This window comes from Leptonychotes weddellii, chromosome 14 (assembly GCF_054177405.1).
Source record: "Leptonychotes weddellii isolate Sample4059 chromosome 14, ASM5417740v2, whole genome shotgun sequence".
Taxonomy (NCBI): Eukaryota; Metazoa; Chordata; class Mammalia; order Carnivora; family Phocidae; genus Leptonychotes; species Leptonychotes weddellii.
The window spans coordinates 10,000,378-10,024,368 of record NC_138382.1 but is presented as its reverse complement, the minus strand read 5'-3'; the positions used below and the strand labels follow the sequence as shown (position 1 = coordinate 10,024,368).

The following is a 23,991-nucleotide window of genomic DNA, read 5'->3' as shown; positions in this document are numbered from 1 at the left end:
AACCTCATCTTCCTCGTCTGTAAAATGGGACAGTAAGAGCGCCCATCTCTTAGGCTGTTGGGCGGCGAACGGAGAGCGTGGGGGCCGCTAACGGCTAGAGCGCAGGAGCGCCCAGCCAGGCCCTTAGCTCACAGCCTCCTACCCCAGCCTCGCCTGTTCTCCAGCAGCACGTGAGCTCTTGAAATGCCAGTTAAGGCCAGTACTCCTATGCCGAACAATCCAGCCTGAGGCTCTCCCCACCGGCCTCCCCCCCTCCTAAGGAAAGGCCTGGCCACCTACGCCCACACAAATGTTGGACACGGAGCCCAGAGGTCCAAAGTACCCGTTTTTATTCTCGATTCGGCCTTAGCCATCACTAGTTTTGCAAGCACGAATAAATGCAATCAACACGAACCTCTCCCTAAACGCCTTTCATTACCATTTGTCACTGAACGAGTTTCCCGCTTTTCCTAAAGACACTGTGATTTGGGGGTGACGTAAAACGAAGCTTGACAAGTGCAGAACATCCGGGTTAATCATTCTGCTCCTGGGCCCTCTGCTCCCTCGTGGAGCAGCGAAAGGCTGCGGGAGCTCTACACAGCAGTCCCAGCAGCTCTGTCCTTCCACGGAGGGAGGAACTCGAGGAGCAGGAGAGCCCGGGCGGGGGAGGTGGGCGAAGAATCGTCAGCCGGGTTTCTGCCCACGTGACCTGGCCGAGGCTGGAGGGAGGCTGCCTGCACGGCCTCCAGATCAGTGCCTCCGAAAGCCAAATGGGCCTGGAAGAACCCGCTTGCCCACCGCTGAATGTCCTCAGTGAGCAGAAGAGGAGCTGGGGAGTGAGAACCAATGTCCTCCAGAGTGCCTGCGCCCCTTCTGAGGGCTGCCCAGGGGGCACGCCCACTCCGGGCCAGGGCACTCCAAGGTCAGGAGGGATCATTCTGCCTTCGGGGTGCATCTTCCTTCCTGCCCACCCCCATCAGGCCGAACCCCACAGGTTCACAGAACGGTCTCCCGGATGACGCCGATGAGGCTGTGGGGCCGCTCAGCCTCTGCTCGCTGGGGCCTCCTCTCGGCTCGCGGCCTCCCCGCCGGGATGAAGGTGCTCAGGTCCCCGCAGCTCCGCAGGTGCAGGAAGCCAGGCTGTCTCCGCGAGGGCGGCACGTGGCTCCGGGAAGTGCTGGGCTGCGACGGGGCCATTATCTTGGGGAGAATAAGAGGGTGGGGGAGACGTTAGGCTGCACCAGAGGTGGTCCTCCGACCTGCCTTCTCTATCCAGCCATGCACTGCTTAGCTTCGTTGCTTTGGAAAAGAAAATAGGGTGTTTTCCCAAAGTGGAACACACTTGGAATTCCAGATACCTTCCACCGGATGCCTCTTTCCTAACGTTCCTAAGACATTCCCCCAATTTGCTACTGTTTCAGCTGCTGACCTGCCTCACGTCACTTCCCTGATTCATCCGTGGCAGGTGAATTTACACTTTTGCTTTACACTTAACACTCTTCTCGTCATTTTTACCCAGTTTGCCTGGGGTCTGAGACGGTGCTTCTCACTGGGGTCTGCACGTTTCTGGAGGGGAGGGGAGCTGCTACTGAGGATCCCCCGCTCCCCCACGGCAATTGTGACAGGCGGGGCTGGAACGTCTGTAGTTCTAACAAGAACCCAAGTGATACCGATGTTCTTGAAAAGTTGATAACCACCTGTGGGGCACTGTGACCAGCTAATGAGTTTATAAAATGTCACCCAAAACCAGTGATGCTTCCAGTTGATCTGATAACCCTTCGATAACAAAACATAATAAGCAACATAAAAACTCGGCCAGTTTATTTGTAAAAAATGCTTAAGAATGGTTCTACCGTTAGATCTGTTTTACAATGCAGCATATATGTAAACTTGAAATACATAATAATACCACTTACTTTGTAAAATGGCAACCTTATGGGAAACCCCTCATCCGGCTGGGACCGAGGAGGGGAGAACTGTCTAGCATGTACAATTTCCAGAAGTTGCACAGTCATGCTCTAGGACCTACAACACTGTTAGCACCTTGAGAAAAACCCAGGCGTTTCATGACCCCCTAACATCACAGAACAATCACTGGGCGGACTTTTTGTTTAGTTCGTACCAGTCTGAGATTTTAAAGACCTCAGAAGTTTAATCTCTCCAAAAGATGGGATGTTAAATTTTGCTAGCACACTGGTATTATATTTGTCTTTAAAGCCCTGTCCTTGTTTCCTGGTTAAAAAGAAAATTCCAACATTCATAGACGTCAATTGCTGTGACATGTAAGTTGGGGCAAGTGGTTTTGATTGGAATAAACATTAAGATGGATCTAAAACCGGGGCGCCTGGGTGGCTCAGATGGTTGGGCGTCTGCCTTCAGCTCAGGTCATGATCCCAGAGTCCTGGGATCAAGCCCCACATCGGGCTCCTGGCTCGGCGGGGAGCCCGCTTCTCCCTCTGCCTCTGCCTCTCTCCCTGCTCATGCTTTCTCTCTCTCTCTCTCTCTCTGTGTCTCAAATGAATAAATAAAATCTTTAAAAAAAAAAGATTATAAGATGGATCTAAAACCTATTCGAGTCATACTAGGAAAAGTGAAAATGTGCAAAGCTGGGTAGAGTCGGGAATAAAGGCTCTCCTTCCGCTTGTCTCTACCTCCTTTTCTCTGGGGAGGGTGTCGCACTGGGCCTCGCCACTGGGGTCCGCTCCCAGAAGGCGCCAGCCGTTGGCCCAGAGTCCACTGCAACAATCCCAGTACCTGAAGTTTTATCCAGACTCGGCACAAAGACCCAGCAAACATCTGCAGTGAGAGCATCTGTTGAGCTGTAAGTGCTTGGTCATTTTCCCCAAAGCTATTTTCCAGGGAAGACTGAGCAGAAGATCCAGACCAATGGCTTGGCAGATACTCCGACTCTGATCTCACTAGGGCTTGGCAGCCTCCAACAAGCGGCTCCAAATACTTGCTCTGTGTATCGGGCTGTTGGGGCCAGACGGAGGGAAGGAGACAGGGAATGACTTCTGGCGGAGGCCAGGGTTAGGAGGATGTATCTCCCCTACACAGATGCTAACTAGAGTGTGACCCAGGACCACCAGCCGACCGCTCTTTTAGAAAGCAGACATCAAGAGGGTCCGCGGCTCATGTACCTCTTCACGCGAGTCATCAGATTGCTCTTCTGCTCCCCTGGGTCCCCTGAGGGGCTGGGAGAGAAATTGGCTTCTGGCTTTTGTCAGAGGAGGCCAGCAGGTAGAAGGGGAAACGGAAAGGAAAGTGAGAAGGATCTTACTCAATCGGCCTTAACTCACCCAGGACCCTGCAGCCCAATGTACATGTTACTGCCCACAGATGCGGGTGGGTCACACTGTGAGCCACTGTGCCCCGAGGCCACAGAAACCACCCCACAGGGGCAACAAAGCAAACGCCTAAAAAGTAACAACTTCTTTAAAAATTAATTTATTTACTTGAGAGAGAAAGCACAAGGGGATGGGCAGAAGGAGAGGGAGACAGAATCTCAAGCAGACTGTAAGTTGAGTGTGGAGCCCTACGCACGGCTTGATCCTGGGACCCTGAGATCATGACCTGAGCTGAAATCAAGAGTTGGATGCTTAACTGACTGAGCCACCCAGGTGCCCCTGGTAGCGGTTTTTAAAAGAGGTGGGTAATTACAGCTGTGACCCATCCCCAGTTCTCAGCAGAAGGAAATCCCATTCAGAGGTACAGGTGTTGAGACCACCTAGTCTAACACTTCACTTTAAAAATGAGAAAACTTGGGCGCCTGGGTGGCTCAGTCGGTTAAGTGTCTGCCTTCAGCTCAGGTCATGATCCCAGGGTCCTGGGATCAAGCCCAGGGGCTCCCTGCTCAGCGGGCAGTCTGCTTCTCCCTCTCCCTGTCCTTCCCCCTGCTTGTGCACTCGCACTCTCTCTCTCAAATAAATAAATAAAATCTTTTTAAAAAATAAATAAATAAAAATGAGAAAACTGACACCCAAATGGATTATGTTACGTGCCCGATTTTATCTTTCCCCTGGGTGACTTCAGCTTAGGGAATTGTTCTTTTTCATCTAGAATCTATGGAGGAAAGATAATTTATCCCTTTAAGTCCTATTGGTTTAGATGTCTTGCCACCATTTCACGGGAATATGAAAATTCATGTTACGTCCATCATTGCCAGCGAGCTGAGCAACCACGCCCTATCCAGGGAAACCCAGCTTGGCAAATGGAGGGCTAACGGTGCCCCACGCTGCCCAGACCCCTTGCTTTTATTCCCGAGCGGCACCGCTTTCTTTTCCCAGGCGTGTTCCACATTCGGGAAAAATCGCTTTCTCTCCCTGGGCCAGGAAGCTTGTGGGAAAGTCATCACGCCTGAAAAGAAAGTGCTCCGGCTTCTTCTCTCTCCCTCCCCAGACTTCCTCACCCCCAATCTCCTTGACACCCTGACCGTGAACTTACTGCGCCTTGGACGGGAAATCAGAGAAGGCGCTTCAGCTGCTCTGGAAACAAGTTCTCTGACTCATGCCCGAGACCAGTAATAAAACTACCTGTTCTAGGAAACTGGCACTGGTGATGACCTCCTCCATGTGCTCCTCATCGGACTTGAGAACGGATTTAATGTTCTCCACAAGCTCGTGGATGTCTGGGGTCATACTGCAGGACGACTGCTCCAGGAACCTCGCCACCAGCAGCTTGGTGTCCATGTAGGACTTGTAATCTATCAGGGACCGAGGCCGGCAACGCGAAGCTCTGCTCCTCAGACCTCTCCTCAAGGTCACCGTGGCCAGGTCTGGTCTTCCCTCAGTCTGCGTTGCAGCTTCGCAGCTGAGCACGGGGACAGCTGTGGGCAGAGACAAACAATACGTGCCCGTTGGCCATGCCCCTGTGAGCACACACCCGGACCCGAGACAGCACGGGCCACGGAACTTGGCGTGGAAAGCAGGTTGCAAATGCCAACGACCATGCACATCTTGCTTTTCATCTCACAGAAGGAAAAGGGTGGTGGGGAGAAAAAAACCAAAAACCAGAAAACAATGACCCAAGCTCATTCCCTGAAGTTCCGATAGGACGTGTCCCCAGAACATTTCACATAAAACACAATCACCAAGGGAGAGACAGATGATAGGGAAGAGCATCAAGAATGCGCAGCAGTGCCGTGGGGTAATGACCAATGTATGGGGATGGGTGGGCGAGCAGAAAAAAGATGGTGGACCTGATGAGCGAATGCTCCAAGGGCGGAGGATGAAGGAGCCACTTAGAGAGGCTGAGGAGGGACAAGACTGCGGGACGAGTGGAGTGCTCCCCTCCCTTTGACTGTACCTTTGTCCTAAACATCCTCAGGGCATGGTGCCGACTTATCCACGCTCACACCATGGCTGTGAGTCAGCTCTAGGGCTATTAACAGAAAGAAAAAACTAGGTGCGGAAAAATCACACGTCGTTCCAGAAGTCAACAGCAGCCTGGGAAATCCACCACCACAGGCTCTAATGTCTGCAACTATCGACATCAGAAGGGCTTAAGGACTGGCAGAACATGACCGCACCACCAAGTGGGTGAAGGGGAATGCAGGCCCGGTCTCCGCGTGTTCGTAAGCCAGCCAGCAACCTTCAGTGTACATGACCCTGGAGGTTTCAGTCTGTGAAGGCCTGACAAGCAAGCGGGAATTTGATATTCAAGGAAGACAGGAAGCAGAGGGTGGGAGGACAGGTGGAGGGAGGGGAGCACTCCTTTCCCTCGGGAGAAAGGTCGGCGCTCTAAACCGGGGTTAGCGGCCCCCCTCCAGGTTGCCACGAGCATGTCACAGAGAGCCGGAGTTTTCCAGGAAGGCTCCCTGCAGACGCTCGTGTGTGAGGACAGTCAGGGACTACAGTCAGTCACTGGAAGGCAATCTGGGCCGTCTACAGCAGAGGACTCCAACGCTGTAGGTGAACACACGTCTCCTCCCCGCTGCAGCGCCGCAGATCTGGGAGGATCTGACTAAGCTGTGCAGAGAGTCAACTTCCTGTTAAAGCTGGCAAGTGGCCAGCTCGAGTCCTCAACTTGCCAGGTCGGGTGGTAGAGACCCGCAGTGAAACGGGCCTGGGGAGCTGAGGGGCCGGGCTGCCGGCCCGGGGGTTTGCAGAGGTGCTCAGTCCCAGGCGGTGGGACTCCTCCCGGCTCAGAAGACAAGAGGAGTGTTCTCTCTGGCTCGCACACGGTCAGTCCAGGGCTGCAGCGAACAACACAGGCCGTCAGAGGGACAGAACCAAGAGTGCAAGGGGGTGACATGGGGCCCCAGAGAGAGCAAGGTGAGAGCGTTTGCAAAGTAATATTTGCACAGAGCTTGAGGAGAGCAGAGGCCCTTGTTAGAAGAGGTCACCGGAAGAAGCCTGGGCGGCGGGATTAGAGATTTTCATTTTCTCCCTTTCTTTCCTTTATTTTATTTTCACAGTTTTCCACCATGCAGAGCTATTTGGAGATGTTCAGGTATTCACATATTCAGAAAAAGGACTCAATGTTATTTTAAGTCTTTAACATGTTTTAAATTTAAAATTATTCCAATGACATCTGTAACAAACTTCACACAGAAAGGGAGAGCATGGGAGTGTGAGTTTCACTCTATCTAAACTTCTTAAAACAGGTCAGATTCAAACAACTCAACTACCCATACAAAGTAAAAAAAAAAAAAAAAAAAGATAACTTAGGTCATAAGAGAGGGAGTAAAAAAAAAAAAAAATACACCCCTTGAACTTTTTCCTTGAGAATGTTTATTTCCATAAGACTGTGAGCACCCAGAAATCAGAACGATGTTTGCATTTTCTTCGTCATACCTCGAACACTATCATGTGCAGCCGAATGCTTTTGCTGACAATGACTTCAAAAGAAAAAACTCTACCAGCCTTAAAAAATGTGACAGGTGAATATTCCTAATGTGCATGGAGAATATCGTATTTTCCCAAGACCTCTTAACCTCTCTCAAGACATCTCTCAAGCTGCAGGGCGGTGGGTGGCCAGAGGCACCCGGATTCACCTGGCCGCCTTGGGGCAAACACGCACAGTGCTGTGCAAGGGGCTTGGGGAGTGACATCACCTCTCTCTGCGGAATGATGGAGCACAGGGTCACTCCTCGATCTTGTCCTCAGGGCTGGGAAGACTCTCCGGCTTCCCATGGGAGGTAGCTGGTTTGCATCGGGAGTTGAGATAGATGTGCTTTCTTCTCTGGGTGTGTTAGGAATGTCCTCACCTGATTTTTTTTTTTTTTTAAACAAGAGAAACATAAGTTATTTCACCAGCTGCTGCCTTCAAAATGTTGGGCAGGAAAGCGCCCGTGAGCCCGAACCTTCAGGGGCAGGGGAACAGAGTTAACCACATTTGCTTAGGCTGTTGGCCAGTGAGCTTTTATTTCCCAGCACCGTGGGAAACGCTTCCTCTCCAAACCACCCCTCCACACTTAAAACAAGCCAACAAAAAATTGTAAGTCCAAGAGTAAAATCAAGAAGCCCTCGCAAAATGTCAGGTGGTTTTTTGGTTTTGTTTTTTTCTGCAAGGGCTTAGAATCTTCTCCAGGGAAGCGTCCCGGTGCAGCGCTAGGAAGCTCCTAGTGACTTTCCAGTTTTTAGCAATGCAAGGTGAGGCGGGGGCGGAAGGAATTCCTGCCCAACTCTGGCGACTTCCCTGAGGGCTGCAGACCATGAATGCAGGCAGTGAAAGCCTCCATACAGCCCAGGGTACAGGCCGGGCTGTGAAAGGCTTGACGGCCATGGGAAAGAGCCAGTGGCCGCCTCGTAGATGGGGAGAACCACTCAAGAAACGGATGACTTCTGCTCAGGACAACCACATCATGTCATCGGCGAGCCTGAGTGTGCTCTGGGAAACTTTGAGAAATGGGAGAAGCCCAAACATACTTAGGGAAGAGAGCACTTCTGCATTATTCTAAGATGGAAGGTGAACGGAACAGAAACTCGTTCCAAATGGTGCTGCTGAAAAGTCACCCCCATCGAAAATAGCTGGAGAGTTGATCCATTATTGATCACCCCTGCCATTTTGTGCTGGTGGACAGTTCTCCGTGCCATTTCAAACCTCTCCAAAGACAGAGAGCTGCAATCATGTTCCCTTGAATGACAAGGATAACTGCAAACTGACTCTTGTTTTTTGAGGCGGGACGGAAAATCAGCGTTCACTACACGTGAAAGCAGCATGACCTGGACCCGAGGTTATAAATGACAGTGCAATCTCACGGCAAATCATCCTGCCATAGACAAAACTCTTTTTTTCCCTTTAAAAGGGCCCATCTTATTTTTACAGGAGAAAGAAAATCTTAGGTGGGAAAACACAGGGATGCCACATTAAACTCTCTAATCCATTTCACAGGTCCCTGAGAAGGGTCTGGTGACTCATCAAAGATTCTGAGGATATTTTTATTTCTGTTCACATAGTATCTCCTACTTGCCAATTGTTGACAGTATTTTTACACCTGGAAAGAAGGATGTAATTTGTGGGGATTTTTTAAGATTTTTAAAAGTTATTTATTTGAGAGAGAGCGCGCGCGAGAGCGCACACGCATCAGTGGGGGAGGGCCAGAGGGAGAGGAAGAAGCAGACTCTCCGCTGAGCGGGAAACTTGATGCGGGGCTCGATCCCAGGACCCTGGGATCATGACCTGAGCTGAAGGCAGACGCTTCACTGACTGAGCCACCCAGGCGTCCCAAGAAGGATATAATTTGAACCACTGGCTTCAAGATATCTGACCTCCAACAAAATATCATATAAGTCATTATTTCATGATGTCTTACTTGACGGAATCCTGAGTTTGGGCAGCAATCGTGTATTTATTACCTTGAGTCAGTGGTATGCAGATCGGTTCCAAGGGGCTCGTGGCACCTTCTAATCCTTCTGGCATGTGGAATGAAGGTCCCTACATCACAGGAGAAAAGAGGGTTATTTGTTGATATTCAGCTCATCCCCCACCTGGACTCCACTGAACTTAGAAGCATGTTCAGGGCCCAGTGTCCCACTGTTCTCTGCACGCCAGGCTGCTTTTCCTACCAGCGGTCAATGTACCAGCGAGAAACCATGGACCGTACCTGCTCCTGGTCCATCTGGCTCACCACAGCTTCATAGGGAGGTGGGGGGTCCAGGGGACAGAACACTTCCACACCTTTGATTCGTGCTCCGTAGATATGTGGAAGGGGAATAACATCAGGACCGACCATCCTAGGAAAAGCATCTTGGCATCAGGAAGCACGGTCTACAGACTTCTCGTCTGACGTACTTGCTTCTGCATGATGATGGCCTTTACCTCGGGCCGGTTATCCGCTGACAGAGCAGAAGACCCCTCACCCCTCCAAGACAGTCTTCTGGCCCAGAAGCCGGGGGGGATAATCTCAGCTGATGGGGTGCCCAGAGTTTCTTAGGCAAGTGACAACGTATAAAATGCAATGCCATCATTTCTTTTACATCCACAAGCCAAAAAGCAAGCAATCATCCACAAAGACAGAAAGCAGATTCGTGGTTGCCAGGGGCTGGGGGCTGGGGACTGGGGAGTGACTGCTGAGTGGGTTCGGGTCTCCCTGGAGGTGATGAACATGCTGCAGAACCAGATGGGGGTGGAAGTTGCACAGTACCTCGACTGTACCAAATCCCACTCAACGGTATGCTTTCAAATGGTTCAACTCATGTTATGTGAACGTCACCTCAATGAAAGAAAAAACAAAACTAGGGACTTGGGGCAACTTAATTATTTCTTACATTAGTACCTGACAAAATTCTTGCCTGCGTTTCCCTAATGTCTGATTCATGGTAGAAACTCTCTATTTGTTAAATAAATATTTGAAGGTCTGAATTACTTTTTTCTAGGAAAGTGAACAACATCACAGCTCAAAGACAAAGCAGGATGAATCACAGAGTGACCCTTCCTAAATACAGTCAGTCAACAAACACTAGCTGAGCACTGCCTTCATGCCAGGCACTGGGGCTTTTGTCCTGTGAGTGGGAGACCCTCCATAGCAAATAAATAAATAAACCTCAAGATTTTCTGCCTGTGTTCATAGAAAACTCACACACATAAATAATCTAGATAATAAAGAGCCTAAATTGTAAAACGATAGTTTAAAATATGTAGAAACTTGTTCCTTTTGACCAAACTTCCAGTTATAAAATAAGTAAGTCCCGGGGGATGTAATATACAGCATGGTGACTACAGTTAATAATACTGTATTCCCAGGGCGCCTGGGTGGCTCAGTCATTAAGCATCTGCCTTCGGCTCAGGTTATGGTCCCAGGGTCCTGGAATCGAGCCCCGCATCGGGCTCCCTGCTCGGCAGGAAGCCTGCTTCTCCCTCTCCCACTCCCCCTGCTTATGTTCCCTCTCTTGCTATCTCTCTCTCTGTCAAATAAATAAATAAAATAATAATAATAATAATAATAATACTGTATTCCCTATTTGAAAGTTGCTAAGAGAGTAAACCCTAGAAGTTTTCATCACAAGAAAAACAATCTGGTAGCCATGTGTGGTGATGGATGTTAACTAGACTTACGGTGGCGATCACTCCACAACATACACAAATATGGAATCATTATGCCATACACTTGAAGCTAATAGAATGTTCTAGGTCAATTATATCCCATTTTAAAAAGATACAATGAAGACCAGAAAACCTGTACTCAGGCCGTGGAGTATTAGGGAACGAAAACAGGAGATAATAGCAAAAGTTTAATGCCCGTTCTCGAAATATGAAAATGGACATAAGCTGAAGGAGACAGGTGAAAGATTCTGGGCCAGTGGCACACAAGGGCTGCTTTTTTTAGAAAGGGGCTCTGTGGATTCATGGTTGTTTCATTTTATTCCTGCGCCCGTTTAAAAAAAATGCAAACGGTGGAGGAAAAAAAGTTGAAAAAGATGCGATGTTCTTTTTTTCCTAGCAGTAAAACCAGTGGACAAGGGGACTTGCTTTACTTAGTGAGCCCTAGGGACTTCTTCTGTCCTCTCCAGAGGGCCAGTCTTCAATCCTGAGTTAGCATGACCCCATGAGCCATCTTTCCAGCACTCACAAATCCCCTGGCTTCCCCTCTCAGCCAGCTCCCCTCATTTCTCCTCTGCTGTGTCCTCCCCAGGAAAGTGAATACCCCCCGCTTTGCCTGTTGGTTTGTTGGCTCTGGTGGTCTTTGATACTCGCCACCCAATGGCTATGTTCACAGAGAAGAGAGGGTTTGCTTGGGGCCAGGAGGTCAGGGGAACAGACTTCATTTTAGATCTTAAACGACCATGGAATCCCTTTAAGAAGGGGGAGAGGGAAGGGGATACATTTTCTTTAAATCGACCACAATGAACAGCTTCTTATGGTGGTAACTATAATGACCAAGGAAGCCTCCGTGTGACAGAAGATGCTTCTAGGAAAAAAAGGAAGCTTCCTTTCCTGTGAAGCAGTTCTTATTTCATATCTTTTGGGTACAAAGGGATCTGTCTGGGGAAACAGGTGCACTATGTCCTGGCAGGTATTTTCCTGATCCCTTATGGCCCTCAACCCTAGCTAGGGAGTAGAATCACCTGGGGAGGTTTGCAGACTATGGGAGGCCCAGGCCTTGTCTCTAGAAATTCTGCTCTAATTGCCTGTGGTGGGGCCCACACAGATAAGAAGAGATTTTGATCTCCTAAAAATCAGCTAAGCGGCCCTGTGGGGCTGCCAGGCAGGGCCGCACTGGGCACGGAGTCACCCACGAGCAGAGCCTGGCTCCACTTGAGTTTGGGTTCTGAACTTCATGAGGAAAAGGAATGAGTTTACTATATTCACCACTGAGGAATAAATGCCTGTGTTCACTTTTCCATAATCTTCCGTGCTCTGTAACACATTACGTCCACATGGTACAACCAGGTCCCCAATTACAGAATAGGTGGGATGCTCTCCTTTTTGATCCCAGCTCCAACCAATTTCTGAGAATGGGGGTGGGGGGAGGCTCCCTGGGGTCGTGGAGGAGGAGTGCACAGCCCTGACTCTCATTACAAATCAAGTCATGAGGCAGAAGCCCATCTTTGGATGGAAACCTTCACTGCAATCAGGTTTCTGTTTATGGCAGTAATTTGAGAAGTCCTTTCTCAAGGAGGGACCAATGCATGCAGTGATTGTATTTATAGAAGGGAAATAAATAAAGCGCTCTGAGAAGTCGTATAATACCTTGCAGGAAGTGGGGAGTTTGCACTGTGTGACAACTCTTCACGTCCCCGGTTGTGGAAATATTAAAGAAAACATTCGTTACTATTCTTGCCTGCCTGCTTCTAAGAAAGAAAATCACCAGTTGGGGTCAAACAGTTAGTGTCTATAAAATGGATATATAAAAATCTAGCAAAGTCGGTCAAATGCAAAAATACCTTTGATACAATATGTATCTGAAAGTGAATAAATGTAGCCATTTAACAAGGAAAGTGGACCGCCCTCTAGTATTGGGAGAATTTCAGAAAATGAGGCTGTTTGCCTACTGGAGATATGATCTAGGCCTCCAGGTATATGCTTTGGGCCTAGCAGTGTCTCCTTTCCCACAAGGATGTATTACTTTAACACCCTTCCCCATGTTCCTTCCGGAAAGTTCGGAATGATAAAGCCCTTGGTGAGAAGCTTGTCTGGATTTGGTGAGGGGCAGTCTCAGGACTCAGAGGGGCGAATCCAGGGATGCACCCACATCCCAAAGAGTGGAAATACCCACACTGATAAGCATTACTATGGCGGCACCGAAAAGAGAAATGGAAGAGAGAAGGGCAGGTGGGGGAGGGGCGGTCTACAGGACAGTGAGACTCCTAACCCGCATGAGTCACTTTCCCTTTCTGCCACTGCAGGAAATCAAATCTGTCTGTTGCCTCCTCTCAGGTCAACCAAGGGCTCACCTACAATCTCAGAGAGCCACTTAATTCTTCTCGAAGATGGCATTTCTCTTTCCAACCACGAAATAACAGGTTTTTGTTTTTTTTTTTACTGCCTTCCAACACGTCCTCCTGCACACAGCCTGAGACTGGGCTAAGGTATGAGCAAAGGTGTCCTTTGGTGCACAAAGAATGACTCTGAGCAACAGGTCGGGAGGTTACCCATGGAGAAGAACGTTAACAGTGTCTGGGCGGTAGCTCCCACCGGTGACCTGCTTCAAAGCCACACGTGGCCGTCCCGAGCATTAGCAAGCGGATTTCCAAAAACCCCAAGGCTGCCACCACATTTGTCTGACAACTCTCCTTGTATACCTTGGGGATTAAAAGTTGAAATTCCTGGCCCTCTGAATCTCAAGCTAAAGACACGAGTCTTTCTTACAGAATTCAGAGATTTTCTTTTGGAAGCTTAAATATGGTTTGCTGATCCTTGAAATTTGGCTTAAGATCACTTCACCCACGAAGCCAACCCTGACTGGCTGACTCTTCCTTCAAAGCTCTCTGCAGCCCATTCACCATCCTGGGTTAGGTGGTCCTCCTCGGTGCACTCAAAATCTCTCTTTTGAGAATTATTATGATCCTTGCAACACTCAGCTGTAATGACCAAGACTGCGAGCTCCTTGAGAGGGGAACGAGGCGGGTCTAAGTCATCTGAAATGTCACCAACCTGGGGGGGTGGGGGGATAGGGGGTGACTAGTAAGCAGCAGAGGACTGATTAAATGTTTGTCGAATAAATAAACGAAGTCATTCTTTAGAGAAGTACAATTCTAGAAGTCCATAACAACCAGACGAATGCATGCATCATTTCCTTCTGCGGATAGTCATTTCTGAGATTTAAGAAACAAACGATAAATTTTGAGCTAGAATTTGAAAAAGGAAACCAGCGTGGTGTCTATTTTTTCTAGACCAGGGAGAAGTCATGAATAATTAATCTCTTTTTAATGGCTTTGGAAGAATGTCATGATTTGGGGCCCCGCTGATGGTGTTATAATGAACATCGATTTGGCCTGAGCGTGCGTGTTTCCTGGGCAACCGCAGCTCTCAATCAAGTCACATGACAGCGACTGTCTCACTGGGTGTCAGTTTTCCTGGGAAGCTAATTGAAATGGAAAAAGTATATCCTTAGTTCGAGGTGGGACTTTTCTTTGGTTTCAGCCGTTTATCAGACAAAACAGCAGGGTGGGGAAGGGGGATAGAAAATCCTGAAAAGGGGTGCCTAGCCGGCTCAGTGGGCACAGCGTACGAGGCTTGATCTCAGGGTCTTGAGTTCAAGCCCCACACTGGGTGTGGAGCCTACTTCAAAAAGGAAGAAAGAAAGAAAAAGAAAAAAAAGAAAATCCTGAAAAGTAACACCATCTGTCTAGATTTTGGAGAGAAGTAAGCTCATGCTATAGGTCGTCCTGGAAACCTTTCAGTCTTCCAAACCGAGGCCACCTCACAGACGGCTGGGGCGGGGGCACTCAGGAAGGCTACCTGCGGTTCATCCGGGGTGTGCACGAGTAAAATGTGGCGAAATAGGAAGGGGGGGGCACTGGTGGCACGAAGTCATCGGGGTCTGGGATCCGTCCGTGTTCTTCCACTTCTTCGGCAGAAATCTGGGATTCGTCCTGACGAAACAAGCAGCTCGGTTAGTCAACAGCCTTCAGGACAAAGGCCCCGTGGGCCACAGTCATGGTGCCACCTTGTATGGACTTACGAGGCAGGGTCTTCTGGCTGCAAATATCTGGAGGTAGCGAAGGGCAGCTGCTGCCAAGCAGACGGTGGTGGTCAGGGCGTTCAAGGCACACAGGGCGAAAAGAACTTTCTAGAACAAGGAGACAGTAACACTACTGAGCACGTCAAAGCTGACGACCAGGGGCTCCTGGGTGGCTCACTGGTTAAGCATCTGCCTTCGGCTCAGGTCATGATCCCAGGGTCCTGGGATCGAGCCCCACATCGGGCTCCCTGCTCGGCGAGGAGCCTGCTTCTCCCTCTCCCACTCCCCCTGCTTGTGTTCCCTCTCTCGCTGTGTGTGTCTCTCTATGTCAAATAAATAAATGAAATCTTAAAAAAAAAAAAAAGCTGATGACCAGAAGGCAAGAGAAAAACTGTTTTAAATAATAATAATGATGTCGCAATAAGGCAATTCTCGTGGGAAGATAGATGCCAAGGACTTTGATGTCTGGCTCGTGCTAAGTGCCAAATAAATACTGGTTATTAATATGGCTCTCATGCAGTCATATAAGCATCGTAATTTTAAAAAACTTATCTTAGAGGCTTCCTGTCCCAGAAAGCCCTGGTATTACAAGTTTTCTTTTTGCCAGCATCAGAACATTGTCTGGAAATGTTCCTTCCAGAAGAGCAATGAGTGTCTCTTCTGAAGTTGGTGTCCCCAGTGATAGCAATTCCAGTCTCCCACCGGGGACGGCCTGCTGTTTTATCTGTGGCCACTGTTTCTGTTTTGGGAGCGACTGGCAGAGCTCCCCTGGGCACCCAGCTACGACAGCGTGGGGGGCAGGCCAGCCAGAGTATAAAGAGGGCATCTCTTCTCCAAACCCACGTCTCAAAATAGTGGTAAGGGCAATTCCAGAAGTTTCTTTTGCCACAGTCCTGGCTCCTTAGTGAGGCTTTCCCCAAGAGGGGTCTTGGCTCAAAGTTTGGGGATGACTCAGCTACGAGAAATCCAGAAGCCAAAGATAGAAGGCCACTTTTACATTCTCAGAGAGCTGGCAGTGGAGAGACTCCTCCTTCAAACAAAAAAACAAACCCAAAACAAAGACCTGAAGAAAGCCCTCAGCGAGGAATTATCCAAGAACTAATAATCTCACGGTTCACCAACTGATCTTGTCACTCACTGGGCTAATGAGCCCCTGTGAGTCAGGACTCAACTTTTATCCAAGTCCCTAATAAAGGGTAATTCTGTACTTCTCTGCAACTGGTATCATTTATTTTTAATCTCTCACTCATTCTAGTTGCTGCCTATGAAACAAGAGGTAAGGTGCATGAATGTCCCTTGCATTTTCTAACCGATTATCTACCCTAAGCCTCTGGGTCCTGGCTCGGCAGCACCCAACAGCCCACAGGACTCACTGAAACCAACAAAGGAGCATCAGAACAAGGACAAATGGGCAGGCAGTTGAAAGGTTTTGCCCAAAGCAGGGGCGCGTGGCTGGCTCAGTCGGTAGAGCATGCAACTCTTAATCTCAGGCTCGTGAGTTCAAGACCCACGTGGGTGGAAAGCCTACTTTAAATAAAAAAAGTTAAGGTTTTGCTAAAAGTTGCATCACCTATGTGTAGCTACATCGTGTGTATGGATGGATATACATGTATATACACATATATACACTCATATGTATGCATTTAGACTCCTTTACATTTTTTGCTATCTTGTAACTCTTGAACACAAAGAAAGCCATCCATTCATTACTTAAGAGACACACAATCATCTGTGCTTCTTCCTGAAGTCACTCCTGTCTCTGGGTCAGATGAGGGTTGGCTATCTGCAGGGATTGAGGGAGGTAACAGAGTAAGGATATTTCAAGTAACTTTGCCTTCTTTGAGGGCTCTGTAGTGTATTTACTGATGGGGGTGGGATCCGCTCAAGGTACCTTAAGTAGAAGGTGAACAGCACTACAAGACTGAACCGGAAAGAGTTTCAAGGCATTTTCTTTGTCCGTGCATTTGGCTGGCTGGAATTCTTCACAACAGAAGCAAATCTTTCCTTCGCCTAAGTCCACCTTAAGGGGAGAAAGGCAGAACCATAATTTCATTATTGAGAATAAATATGCAGGCGACACATTGGAGCACCAATCCTACAGAATGAGACATGGTGGTATCTGGATCCATCAGGATAGGCTAGGGTATGCTGTGGACGAGAAGGTTATTTCTTGAATATGCTAATGCCCACTGTAGGTCAGCAGGGTGTTCTGCTCATCTTAGTCCATTAGGAACCCAGGTTGATGAAGCACACACCATTTTAGGATTAATGATCACTGTACCAGAGAGGTGGAGAGCACATGATAAAACGCACGTTGGCACTTAAAGTAAGGTTGCTGGATAAAACATGGGACACCCAGTTAAAAAACTATTTGCTGTTTATTTGAAATTCAGATTTAATTGGGTGCCCTGTGTTTTTACTTGCTAAATCTCGTAATTCTAGCTTAAATCTTCCTCTTGCAAATGACCCTCATCGCTTTAGCTCACACTTCATTGCCAAAGTGAATCTTACAGCCCTACCTAACTCCAAGAGGGCAAGGAAGTTCAAGCTACCATGTGCCCGTGAGAAACACAGGGTATATTTGGTGAACAGTAGCCCTAAACCAGGTAGGCTTAAGGGATCTCTCAGTTTGACATCTTCAATGTGGTCACAGATTTGAAGTGATAATATCAGTGATGAGTAATCTCTTGTAGTGAAATGTTTTGCAAACTTGCAACCACTTTTCGAAGTCTCCCTTGACTCAAGTTGTGAGAATATGCAACACCTGGTTTTGGCTAATTAAGACCCATAATTTGGGAGCAGAGGTTCATTCTTACTCGCTTTGCCTCTTGAGTTGTTGAAGTTGGCTATTCTATTTTGGTTAAAAGGGAAAGCCATGCCTTTGTCATACCTGTTAAGTAGGCAGCTTTGACCACACTGGCTGCAAAATTCTTCAGGAATCTTTAAGAATAACTGAACGTCTACAGTGTTAGAGTTACTTAAGAGAGAAAAAGGGTCTTTTTTCTTATTGAATTAAGATTCTTACCTTCTAACCACACTTACTCTCTAGTTACTCTCTAGTAACAAATTTATGGTATTTTTCCAAATTAAGAGAAAATACAGTTCCCTTATAATATAAGTTGATTAGGAAGCAAAGGGAAAAATTTCCACTAAAGATTACATATTTTCTTTGGATGTAAAACTTACATACACACACACAAAATTTACATACACAAATCTTAAGCATACCATTTGCAGAATTTTAAGCAATGCATACCCCTGTGCACCCCGAACCCATATCAACATACAGAACACAGCATCACCAGAGAAAATTCCATCATGCCCTTCCCCATCAATCCCTGCCCCCACCCTCCTACAGGCAAATACTTTTTTTCCACAAGGATTAGCTTTGCCTCTTCCAAAACTCCATGGATCCTGTAACATTTTTTATTCTCTATCCCTAAACCACATTAAAGGGTGCATTATTATATCAAACACCGATGCCCAGATTTTGATATAAAATCTGCCTCTGATACAAAGAATTACAACAGCTAGAGTTACCTTGATGGACTCCATCTCTATCCATTCATTTCCACTTGGTTTCTGTCTTTTCCTGATTTGCCCACAGAGACTGTTATCTCAACAACGTCCCCACACCTAGATCCACAATCCGACCCCCAGACACACACAAAAGCAAGACTGTCTGAGTCTGAATTTTTCTTCCACTGTCTCACATTATTGAAGGCACATCCTGCTGCTGAAATCTACACTAGAGTTTTGCCTTCTAAGGGAAAACTACTGTGGCCACTCAGACAGGATTTCTCTAGGCAGGGTCTGGGGGGGCTGGGTATTTTATTTCCTCTCGGGGATCACTAGCTTTCTCTTAGCCCCTCTTCCATAAATTAATAATAGTCCTTACCCTGGGGTAAATTCAGCAGGTAAGTGTTACTCCTAATGGGCTTCTTCCTTTGAAGTCCAGGTGAGAACCCCCTGATTTAATACTAACAGTACTATTTAGTAGTTACAAATAAGCAGCCATCAAGTTGCTCCATTCTGCTCATGTACCCAAGGCCCTCTTCTTCCCAAACACCAACCACGCTCACTTTTCTCAACACCATGCAGTGCAGGTTTCCATTTCTTGTACTTAGATAAGCTTCAAAATCTTACCTAAGGATTCTGCCTCCTGCAGGTAATATCCAGTGTCATCTTACAAAGTACTCCCCTCCCACTCGAGTCCATTCTTGGTAAAAGGCGTTCAGTTAAGAGAGAAAAAGGCCTGTGTGGGCCACACATACACACAGCGGCATTATTTACACACAACGAGACTTGTATGTACCTGGAAACCTCAGCTATCTGGAACTTCCAGGCTGAACTGATCCAGATGCAACAATTTTCCAGATGGGTGAAGGTTAATCTCTTTACACAAGGCTTTTGGAAAGTTTAATCACTATCCAAATAAAAATGAATATCAGTGGCTGTGCCCAGCTGACACGGGAGCCCTGAGGCTCTGTACAAAATGGTACCCGGCAATGGCGCATTTTGGATTTCTTGCTCTTTCTGTTCCTGACCCTTCACCTCCCTTCTTAATCCCGGCTCAGCCCCAATATTTCTGCAAAGTTATTCCAACTTCTCTTCGATCTCTTAACCATCCACAAACAACCTCGTTCAAGCCCCTACATGAAAACCATCCACCCTTCCACCCTGATACTATTCCCTGACACCACCAGGCCCTCCTCGCCCTTTCCTCATCACCAGGATTATGGTTCTCAACACTGGCTGCTCATTAGCATCTTCTACGAAGCTTTCAAAAAAGGAGGACACCTTCTCTTGCAATGAGGGAACTGCAAGCTAACATAACAAGGAGCTCTCACACCAGCCCCATCAGACTGACGAACACTAGAGAGAAACGCTTGCAGTTGGCAAAGGGTCACTGGTAGAAAAGTAAGTTGAACCTTTTAATAAAGGAACCGGCCATATATTTTAAATTGGAAATACTTATTCCCCAGCCACTTTGGGAAACTGTTTAGCAGTTTCTTATAAAGTTACACAGACCTACTTTTACCATGTGACTGAGCAATCCCACACCTCTCTATTTACTCAAGAGAAATGAGAAGGGGCCCACAAGAAAAACCACAACTTTACAAAAATGTTTACAAGAGCTCTGTTAATAATACCCCCAAACTGGAAACAATGGAAATGTCCATCAACAGGAGAGTGGATTAAACAAAATGTGATATTTTTATACAATGTAATCCTGACGTGCAAAAAAAGAGCAACTGACACAACACAAAATCATGGATGAATCTCAAAACTGTGCTGAGCAAAATAAGACAGAGACAAAAAGGTACATACCCTATGACTCCATTTGGGTGAAATGCAAGAACAGACAAAACTAATGTTCTAGATCTTGTTTGGGGTGTATACATGAGTGTGTTCATTTGTCAAGATGAATGTATACATTGGTCAAAACTCCAGGAACTGCACACTTCAGGTCTGTGCATTTCACTGTAAATTTTACCTCCATTTAAAAAAGTGGATAGAGTCACCAAAGGGTTGAATGTGGAATTTTTTTTAAAAAATGAGACAAACAGAAGAAAAACTACAGCTTCCCCACCAGGAATGATGTCCGACCTGGGAGCTTCCTCCAACTGGCGAAAATCAAATCGGCCAGGGGATGTGCAGGATGGTATGCATGGCTACATTGTTTTTATCAGCCAAAACCCAAACCTAACCTGTTCGAAACAAAGACGAGTGTTAGATCTGTAAGTGAGAAACACAGTATGTAGGGGAGTGGATAAATACATTTTCGAAAAATAAATCACGATGAGGTCCACCCCCTACGTATTTATGTGAGATAATGTGAACACATGGAGGGAGACCCCCGGCTTGTTAGCAGGGATTTGGGGTGACTAGCATGGTGGAGAGGGAATGAGGAAGAGTGTCCCCTCCCCCAAAAAGATTTTATTGGTCAAATAGCCTCCCTAATGAAAAACAACAATTACGATACGGTCCCACTGATGGAAATCGTGTGTTTTTATGCATGTAAAGAGGTGCCCCAAAAATCCGCCAAACGGTTAACCGTGCTTACCCAGAAGAGTGAGATTTTTTTTAAGTTCTGTCCTATACTTTTATGACTTGCCCAAATTTTTACAGCTTTATAATCAGATACAATCACAGAATTGGTTTTGTGGTGGGGAAAAAAGGTTTAATTAAAAATACACTTAAAATATAAAAAGATACAGATGCCTAGACCCACCCCCCACCAGGCCAACTGAGAATCTTTGGGAATGTGGCCCCAGTTAGGGGATTCTTTACAAAGTTCCCCCAGGTGAGTCTAATGGGCACCCAGGGTAGAGAACCACAGAATTTCCCAGAAAAGTCCATTAACTATACCCTTGACCCCTTGCAATCTGGCTTCTGCTTTTCCAAGAGCTACCAAGGCTCATTTCCCACCACTGCCCTCTGAGTACTCTCCTCTCTCAGGCTCTACCCACTCTCCTTATCTATTCATCATTCAAAGTCCATCTCAAATACCTATATTCCTTATCTTCCCCCGGATACAAGCCCTTCTTTCTCTGCATGCCCCAGGCGCTGTGTCTCACTCTGACGGCCAAACCCAGTGGATCTACCTGTAGCTGGGCACGTATTCATTCCCTCCACAAACACCACTCAAGCATTTGCCGTGTTTATCCTGTTCCTCTTGCATGTGATAAACTTCTAGGTCAGGAACGTGGTCTGACTTTCCTTTCTACTCTCCGCAGCCTCTAAGCAGTGTCTTGACATAAGAGATGCTACAATTTCGCCAAACTGTCTTTCCAGATACTGGGACTTACCACTTTCAGCCTGTGTCTGGTCTCTTCGCCCCTTCTAATTTGCTGTGTGATTAGTAATTGGAAAACCAAGCTTGGTTCAACTTCCCCCCGCCCCCGCCCGGGAACTCTGTATGTGAAGGAGTGGGAGGCAGTGCAGGGGGACCATTGGGAACTCCCAAATTAATAGAGAAGCTGACATTGCCCTTGGGGAGATCCCAGCTCAGAAGAACAGAGAAGACAGGTGTATGAATGTCTCTAGTCCAAAAAACGAAAAGGATAAATGCCTGAGAGAGGTACATATAGGACATTTTAGAAGATTATCTTTCCTGGGGGTTCACGGATTATTTCCTGAAGGAGGTAATCTTTGAATGGGTCTGTAAAGGACTGATATCATTTGGAGGAACAAGGACTGAGGGACAGTGAATTTGGGGGGGGAGAGAAGGTGTTGTTAAAAGTATGAAAGTAGGGCAATGCCAGGCAAGCTTTGGAGCAATGACAGGGTGAGCTGCCTCTGGGAGCGGGCAGGATGAGGGCGAACTGCAGAGGGCCTTAAAAACCAGAAAAGCCTGGGATCCCGTAACGTACGGTTAATAACCAATGGGGTGACAAAATCAGAAAACTTGTAAAGCAGTGTTAGAAAGAGCAATGGGTTTGTGGTGAGTCCCTGAGGAGTCTTCCTAATGCGGAAGGCCCGGGCTTTATCACAGCCAGGAAGGTGGGGGAGCTGTTTAATATGGATAGAGTTTCAGTTTTGCAACAAGAAAAATGTTCTGGAGATTGGTTGCACAACAATGTGAATGTCCTTCAACTACTAAACTTAACTCTTAAAAATGAAGATGGCACATTTTATGCTACTACATGCATTTTACCAGTCAAAAAATTAAAAGAAAAGATTCGGAGATTGTGCAGGTCCATAACCTCTTAACCACAATTCTGAAATTCAAAAAGCCCCGAAAACCAGACGTTGTGATTACAACCTGCCGCCCCAGAGTCCAGCGGGGTGCTTGCTACAGTGTAAGTAACGTATGCATCAGGTTTCTCTTCTCAAAATCGGGGAAACTCTGAATGCTGAAACACAGCCAGCCTCCAGAGATTTTGGAGAAAGGACTGCTGACCTGTATTCTGATCATCTCCGTTTTCCCTCTTCGGATGAGAGCAGACCGATATTGCTTGTGGACACCTGACCGATCCATTTCCTAACTAACGACGCGCTATCTTACTGTGCTTCTGGGGCTCTCCTAGCTGGTCTCTGCTTTGGAAAAAAAATACCTGAAGTCGGTCAGCGGACGTGGGAAAACGAAACAAAGGGCGGGCTTCACCCGAGGGAGCTTGCCGGGCGCACACTGCGCGCACCCTACCCTCCCCCCGCCCCCCGGGAAAGCCAGGGTCCGCGCAGGCGCGCAGCGATGGTTTAGGACAACTTACCAGATCACACCTGGGCACGCTGGACACAAACTGGGCCCCCTGGCAGCCGAGGATAAATCCAGCTAGATTTAAGAGGACACACACCACAGAGAGCAGCACAAAGAGATTCACCTGAAGTGGCAGGAAAAGAGGCCATTAGAAAAGACAATAGCTAAAATCAGAGTTTTGTCTGAGTAAAAAGAAAAAAAAAATTCATATTCTCTTCCTAGAGGGCACACGTTTTTTTTTTTTTTAAAAAAAGGCCGAACCATGTTTTCAATGTACCAACCTTTTGTTCACGTTGTAGAATTTTTAAACTGTGTTGAGGAAGACCACGGACTCTCAAGTCTCCTCAATAATTTCAAGTCCCTAATTTTTTTTCTCTCTTTGCATCTAAGGAAGTTCTGACTCCCTCAGCGCTGATCTGTCCCTTGCATGAAGCCCTGGCCAATTCCTCCTTGAGCCGTTGCTATTTTTTTCTGAGTTTTGCAGGATCAATGGTAAGTAGACAAATGGAGAATTCTAGCATGTGAGTGGAACCCAGGAAAATCAGAGTACTCAGAGCCCTTACTGGACAGAAGTGACAGTGTACAAGTAAAAACAAAGCTAAGTCTTTTCTCAGTTCCAAACAGTGTAGGTATTAAAGAATAAGTCCACAGTGATCTTCTATATATTTTTCTCCAAAGCTAAATGTTCCAAATGTTACACTAAATAATTCAGAATTAATAGAAATCAACCAAAAAGCCAGATTTTACTTAGTACCAATGAGGGACTACTACAGCTTTTCAACCTGAGAACTATATTTATTATCAAAATCAAATCTTATCGCAAATATAAAAGATTGGAGCTAATGATGATCAGCGTTAGAACCAAGCATCAGTTCGGGTAGCAAATGCCAGAGTTGGGCTGGTGAGTGAGTTCGCATATGAACTCTAGTTTGGAAAGTTTGTTTTTTGTTGCTGGTATTCCAAGAAGCTTGAAAACGTCTCCCCTAAACCCATGTAATGAGTCAATATTTAATATCACATGATGCCCCTCTCCCTAAGAGGAATTCTTTCTGCCTCTCCAGAAGTAGTCGGGCCTCGCTTCTCTCCTTGTTTTGTTAATCTGTAAAAGGACTATGCACTCTGTCATCAAATCTTGGGGGAAATGCTGGCGGAAGCTGCTGTGTTACTGTTTCTCCTGATTCGTCAGTGTCTGTAGGGCTTAACTGGATCAGCAGAGAGCACAGCCCCCTTGAGCACTCTGTCA

At 47.1% G+C, this 23,991-nt stretch overlaps 1 protein-coding gene across 1 annotated transcript in view; it reads right to left on the bottom strand.

Annotated features, from left to right (window-relative positions):
• Positions 1-312: 312 nt before the first annotated feature.
• Positions 313-23,991, bottom strand: part of ENTREP1 (endosomal transmembrane epsin interactor 1) — a 49,197-nt gene continuing 25,518 nt past the window's right edge. The window contains exons 2-10 of the mRNA XM_081804062.1: positions 22,762-22,887; positions 16,437-16,565; positions 14,546-14,653; positions 14,323-14,456; positions 9,026-9,155; positions 8,778-8,856; positions 7,034-7,186; positions 4,512-4,804; positions 313-1,179 (exon numbers count right to left, since the gene is read on the bottom strand). Of these exons, the coding sequence (XP_081660188.1) occupies positions 976-1,179; positions 4,512-4,804; positions 7,034-7,186; positions 8,778-8,856; positions 9,026-9,155; positions 14,323-14,456; positions 14,546-14,653; positions 16,437-16,565; positions 22,762-22,887 (1,356 nt within the window). The 3' untranslated portion in view covers positions 313-975. The remainder of the gene's footprint in view (positions 1,180-4,511; positions 4,805-7,033; positions 7,187-8,777; positions 8,857-9,025; positions 9,156-14,322; positions 14,457-14,545; positions 14,654-16,436; positions 16,566-22,761; positions 22,888-23,991) is intronic.